The 6,511-nt window shown below is 46.8% G+C and overlaps 2 protein-coding genes across 10 annotated transcripts in view; one reads left to right on the top strand and one right to left on the bottom strand.

The window, feature by feature from the left end:
* Positions 1–1,843, bottom strand: part of INHBC (inhibin beta C subunit) — a 17,540-nt gene extending 15,697 nt beyond the window's left edge. Inside the window, exon 1 of the mRNA XM_003790562.3 lies at positions 1,361–1,843. Within this exon, the coding sequence (XP_003790610.1) occupies positions 1,361–1,673 (313 nt within the window). The 5' untranslated portion in view covers positions 1,674–1,843. The remainder of the gene's footprint in view (positions 1–1,360) is intronic.
* The window catches only part of R3HDM2 (R3H domain containing 2), a 192,034-nt gene continuing 187,342 nt past the window's right edge, over positions 1,820–6,511 (top strand). For all 9 annotated transcript variants that reach the window (XM_023513612.1, XM_012805589.2, XM_023513610.1 and 6 more), the window contains exon 1: positions 1,820–1,854. The gene's annotated coding sequence lies outside the window, so the exon portion shown is untranslated. The remainder of the gene's footprint in view (positions 1,855–6,511) is intronic.

Genomic DNA, 6,511 nt, shown 5'->3' with positions numbered 1-6,511 from the left:
ACAGGCGCCCGCCACAACGCCTGGCCATTTTTTTTGGTTGCAGCCATCATTGTTGTTTGGTGGGCCTGGGCTGGGGATTTGAACCCGCCACCTTAGGTGTATGTGGCTGGCGCCTTACCGCTTGAGCCACAGGCGCCAAGCCAACACCTGAGCTTAAGCAATTCATCCACCTCGGCCTCCCAGAGTGCTAGGATAATAGGTGTGAGCCACCGTGCTGGCCCAGAAGCTCAGTTTTTTATTCCTCCTCCCTTCCACGTCAGCATTCTAAGAACCTCACTTGTATTAGCTCATTTAATTCTCGAAATTATCCTCTCATTCTTCCCTATTTGACAAATGAGAAAACTGTTAAGAATTCATATGGCCGAGCAAGAATCTGAGCCCAGGCTATCTAGCTGGTACTTTTTTTTTGGTTGCAGTTTGTGGCAGGGTTTGAACCTGCCACCCTTGGCATATGGGGCCGGCACCCTACTCACTGAGCCACAGGAATCACCCTATTTTTTCTTTTTTTATTGTTTGGGATTCATTGAGAGTACAGAGAATTAGGTTACACTGATTGCCTTTGTTAGATAAAGTCCCTCTTATAATTGTGTCCCTCTCTAGCTGATTCTTGAAGCAGGAGGGGAAGGGGGAAAAGGAGCCAGGAACGGGAAGGGTCTTCTAGACCTAAGAAAGAGCTTGCATTGTTTCTAGGATTCTGTCTCAAAATTCCTGATCTTTTCTCTAGCTGCCCATTATATTCTCCAACTATTCCCCTCCTCTATGGAGGTAACTCTCTTTTCTTCCCTGTTCTCTACCCATTATCTGTTTTGGTTTTTTTTTTTTTGAGTCCTATTCTGACCTTGTTTTGATATGGAAACCTGAGGTACAAGGGAACCTGATGTACAAAGAGGTATTGTAGTCCTGGTGTTTTACTTTTTCTCCTTTTACACAAATGAGGCATCTGGAGGAGAGGAGAAGGGAGGGGCTGCTCCTGGGGCCAGAGCAAGGATAAACTCAGCAGTGACCAGCCCCTCTGGCTGGGCCCAGGAGGAAGTAGATGGGCTCACACCACTGCCAGTGAAAGTTTATGGGGGTTGGAAAGAGAGGAGCCAGAAGAGATGAGGGCAGGCAGACTCAAAGAAGTGAAATTTACCAACTTGGCAGTTGCCTATTGGTCAGGTCTCAGATGGGGGAGAGGGGAGGAGAAGGAAGGAGGTGGAGAGTGGTAGTGGGGAGCCTGAGATTAGGAGATTACAGGTTATAGGAGCCAGGGGTTGGATGGTTTGGGGGAGGGAGGGAATGAGAAGTGAAGTTGCTGAGGAAACTTTTCATTTCCCTCAGAGATCAAGTTCTGGGGAAAAGTTACAGACCAGGAACCCACCTGTCTTGGCAAAGCTGATGATTTCACATTCCTGTCCCCTGTTGTCTTCTGGAAGTGTCCCCTGTGGGGGCCTATGGAAGTGCTGAAGTGCGGTACTCAGAGCAGCTCTGGACACAGGTCGGCTCAGTGTTGGGCGGTGGCTGAGGTGCAGCTTGTCCAAGATGCTTCTTTTGGCCAGGTCCAGAAGCAGCTCCCGCTGGCTCTCCACATCCAAGGCAGGCCCCCCACAAGCTGGACACTGACTGCCAGTGCTGGGAGTGGTCATTGTGACTGGAGCCAGGAAGAGGAAGGCCAGGAACAATGAGGAGGCCATTGTTGGGGGAGGCCTTCCTTGAGCTACACCAACCCAGGGCTCAGGGCCTCAACAGCTGTGGTCTCAACTCGGTCCTGGCTGCTAGGGGCCCTGGAAGAAGTGTGTGTCCAGCTGGCATGGCTCCTTGTTGCAAGGGGCAGGGCAGGCAAACATCTGACTTGAAGAATGAAGCCAGTTACAGGTAGAATTTGGCAGAATCTGCCAATGCATAGTCGGTGAAAGTATGGTGTGGGGGATGTGAGGAAAGGTTGGTTTGTTTGGGGAAAGAAATGTCCCTGGACCAATATTAGGAGGCAGTTGTTACCCATGTGAGCTGCCAGGCCTGGGGACAAAGGTGAGGGATGAAATTCCTCCTGGGATCACTGGCCTTGCTGGAAATCCTGTGGGGAAAGAGACAGATCAGAGGTTTTAAGATAAAATGTTAAAGGGTGACTCTCAAACTAGAAGGGGTCATTGGCAGGGTACTTTAGCTCACTGTCACGCAAGAGCAATTGCTGAGAATTGCATTCAACTTTGTGCAGTGCTTTGAGGCTTATTTATTTATTTATTTATTTTGAGACGGAGCCTCAAGCTATCCCCCTGGGTAGACTGCCATGGCATCACGCTCACAGCAACCTCCAACTCCTGGGCTCAAGCGAGTCTCCTGCCTCAGCCTCCCAAGTAGCTGGGACTACAGGCGCCTGCCACAACGCCTGGCCATTTTTTGGTTGCAGCCATCATTGTTGTTTGGCGGGCCCGGGCTGGGGCCGAACCCGCCACCTTAGGTGCATGTGGCTGGCGCCTTAGCCGCTTGAGCCACAGGCGCCGAGGCTATTTATTTATTTTTGAGACAGAGTCTCAAGCTATCACCCTGGGTAGAATGCCGTGATGTTACAGCTCACAGCAACATCCAATTCTTGGGTTCAAGTGATCCTCTTGCTTCAGTTTTTCTATTTTTAGTAGAGATGAGGTCTCGCTTTTTGCTCATGCTGGTCTCAAACTTGTGAGCTCAAGCAGTGTACCCACCTTGGCCTCCCAGAGTGCTAGGATTACAGGGGTGAGCTGTGCTTTTTAAAACCTACCTCCAACCCTTCCATCCTTCCTTTTCCCTGGAGGGAATTCTCAACCCTACCTTCTTTGTAAGCCCTGGTTGGGTTTTGCGCTGAGGGGATCAAAACTCTAAAGTCTGGCTTGGTGCCTGTAGCTCAGTGATTAGGGTGCCAGCCACATGCACTGGGGCTGGCAGGCTTGAACCCTGCCCCAGCCTCTAAACAAACAAAAAAATAGCTGGGCGTTGTGGCAGGCGCCGTAGTCCCAGCTACAAGGGAGGTTGAGGCAAAAGAATTGCTTGAGCCTAAGAGTTTGAAAATGCTATGAGCTGTGACTACACAGTGCTCTACTGAGGGTAACAAAGTAAGACTCTGTCTCAAAAACAAACAAACAAAAAACCCCCTAAAGTCTGAAAGTTAAGGAAAGGGAAATAAAAGTATTCCAGCCAGGTGTTCTGTGTCCTCAGAGGGAAGTATGAAGATGGGGAAGGTGCTTGAGATCTAAATTTCCTCAGCCCTTGGGGTTTTCTCTGCCTAGGAAAAGAAGTTAAGAGATTTCTCAGACTCCCTGGCTCTTACCCCGAAGGTTTCTACAGAATTTACCTGGCTGGAGTGGAGGATTGAGTTAGGAACATAGGCGTTTTTTTTTTGTTTTGTTTTGTTGTTTTTTTCATTTTTAGTATTTTATAAAAGCCTAACAGAAGCATAGGCTATTAGGCCAGATAATCTTGGTTATTCTTTGTTACAGAGGGAATGGCCTGAAAAAAAAAACACAAAAATATTTCCTGTCTCTCCAACTTTTTGGGAACTAAAAATTGCGTCCCCACTTCAGGCCAGTGGTTGGGAGGGGCAGGGGATGTCTCTGGCTCTTTGTGCCACAGGAGATAGCTCAAGGGAATCATCTGGGTGGAGGTCACAAGATCTTTTTAGCTTGGAATGGGCAGAGGTTCTGAAATTGGGATTAGGGGATCAGAACCTTTAAAAGCTCTGTGCTTCTGCTAAGAAGCGGGAATTTGGATCTTGAGACCATTTTCGACCATTTTCTTCCTTTGCTGGCCAAGTAATAATCTTATCTTTCTTTCTCCTCAAATTGCTTGTCCCTCTTTTTCTGATATGGCTCCCCAGGACAAGTGCTGGACTTTTGGTAACATTCTTCAGTTACAGTACTTGTCCCAGAAATACCTCAGATTATTTCATTCTGTGTTATAACATACAAAGTCCTTTGTAATCTGCCCTTCCCAGTTATTATACATTTCTTATACTGCAGTGGGGAAGAGTAGGCTCTGAAGATGAACTGCCTCCATGCAAAATCTGAGACATTGGTTAAATTACTGCACCTCAAGTTTCCCCATCTATAAAAAAGGTATAACAGAACCTATGTTTTGAGGAGTTGATAGAAGGAATAGATGTAAATGTGCACACTGTCTCACGCCTTTAAGCCAAGCAATTTGGAAGGCTCTGGCAAGGAGTTCAAGGCTTCGGCCAGCTATTATCACATCACTGTACTCCAGCTTGGGCAATAGAGGGAGACCCTATTTCTCTTTAAAAAAAAAAAAAAAAGGCCAGCACACCTATACAAGTATTCTTCTTCTTCTTCTTTTTTTTTTTTGAGACAGGGTGTCACTCTGTTGCCCTGGGTAGAGTGTTGTGGCATCATCAAAGTTCATAGCATGCTCAAACTCTTGGACTCAAGTGATCCTCTTCCCTCAGCCTCCCTAGTAGCTGGGACTACAGGTACTCTTCACAACGCCCAGCTAATTTTTCTATTTTTAGTAAAGACAGGGTCTCACTGTTGCTTAGGCTGACTCCTGAGCTCAAGCAATGCACCTGCCTGGGCCTAACAGAGTGCCAAGATTATAGGTGTGAGTCACCGTGTCTGGCCTATACATGAGTTTCTTCATGATTGGCTGGAATCTCTCTGCAGATTACTTAGTCTCTCTTACATCTAAGACTAATTGCCCCTTCTTGTGTTTCCACAGCCCACTGAAACCTCTTTATTATAGCACTTACATAGTACTATAATAATTGACTTTTTGTCTATTGCAGTTTCTATCACTATATTAATATTTATATATAGTATATATACTATTAATGTCACTATATTAATATTTACTATATTATAAATATATAACATATAGTGTGTACATATATATATGTAGAGAGAGAGAGAGAGAATGTCTCACTTTGTTGCCCTCAGTAGTCTGTGGAGGCATCATAGCTCACAGCAACCTCCAACTCTTGAGCTCAAGCGATTCTCTTGCCTCAGCCTCCCAAGAGGCTAGGAATATAGACCCCTGCCACAACGTTAGGCTATTTACAGATGTGAGCCATCTCACCTGGCAAAGATGATTTTCTTTTATGGTTTTTTTTTTGCAGTTTTTGGCCGGGGCTGGGTTTGAACCTGACACCGGGTCAGGTTCATATGGGGCCGGTGCCCTACTCCTTTGAGCCATAGGCACCGCCCAAGATGATTTTCTTTTAAAGACAAGGTCTGCTCTGTCACCCAGGCTGGAGTGTTCAGTTGCACCTTCATCTTTAAAGCTCACTGCAGCCTGGAACTCCTGGACTCAGGGTCCCTCCTGCCTCAGCCTCCCAAATTGCTGGTACTACAGGCATGCACTACTATGCTTCCTAATTTTTTTTTTTTTAATTTTTTGTAGAGCGAGAGTTTTACTGTGTTGCTCAGGCTTTTCTGGAACTCCTGGCCTGAAGTGATGTTCCTGCCTCAGTCTCCCAAAGTCTTACAATTATAGATGTGAGCCACTGCTCCCAGCCTAAAATAACTTTTGAGAATTGTATTTTAGAGAGGGGATGATGGTAAGAATGTAACTTTAATAGGGTGGACTGAATTCCTAGTAGGTCAGTTTTTTTGATCTATGAAATGTACTGAAGGAGCTGAGGAAATTTCATCCCAAAATATGACTCCCTGGTATAAATATTTTAAACTGAAAGCCAGTCAAGGTCAAGATACACTGGAGGAAGCCTACCCTCTATCTGCATTAACTGGACAGGCCTGATCAAAGGATCAAAGGGCTTAGGTGACTCCTCTTGCCTTCTCATTATCTCAAAATATTTCAGGAACGAGGGTCCGCAATGTAGCTGGACCTGGCCCAAATTATTTGGGTCATAAACACCTGTCTCCCAGGTTGATCTACAAGTCAATCTGTTTCACCCCCATCCCTTGATCCTCCCTAGCAACCATTTCTGTCCCATAGTCCTCAATTTTCCTCCTCCCCTCCAAAAGGCCTGTATAAAGATATCTGAACTCTCTGGGTTATGCCTCTGTGATTTCTCCCTTGTGGGCATGGTAAATAAATCTTTTCTCTTATTAATCTGCCTTAATTGTGAATCGAAAGACAACTTTCCTCTCGCCCCTTCAGAACCTACCGAACTACATCCATTTATACAAATATTAATTATTGAGTTATTCGCCTTTTGGGGGGAGCAGCAGTTACTGTCCTAAAAGTGCAAGGCTGTTTTGAAAGTGCTCTGTAAATTGCAGTAACTGTACACTTATTATTAGTATCACATTGGGTATGCTCTCCTACAGTCTTGGTGGCTTCAAGGTGGACTGAAGATGGATACCAATCGGTGGCTTGACAGGTAGGGGGGCGGGAGCTACAGTGAGCGCGCGCGCACACGCGGGGGCTCGCCGAGGCGCACACGGGACGCAGGGACCGGAGGAGCGCGGGACGCGGTGACGACTACGCCGGACGTGGTGACGTAGCGCGCAGGCCGCAGTGGGGGGCGGACTCTGGGCCTTTCTTCCCCTTCAGATTTCCCCCTCCCCCCTTTTCTCCCTTTCCGGGT

Source organism: Otolemur garnettii, unplaced genomic scaffold (genome assembly GCF_000181295.1).
Source record: "Otolemur garnettii isolate 467f Iridium unplaced genomic scaffold, OtoGar3 scaffold00043, whole genome shotgun sequence".
NCBI lineage: Eukaryota > Metazoa > Chordata > Mammalia > Primates > Galagidae > Otolemur > Otolemur garnettii.
Note: the sequence above shows the minus strand (reverse complement) of the source record. Positions and strands in the feature narration are given on the sequence as shown.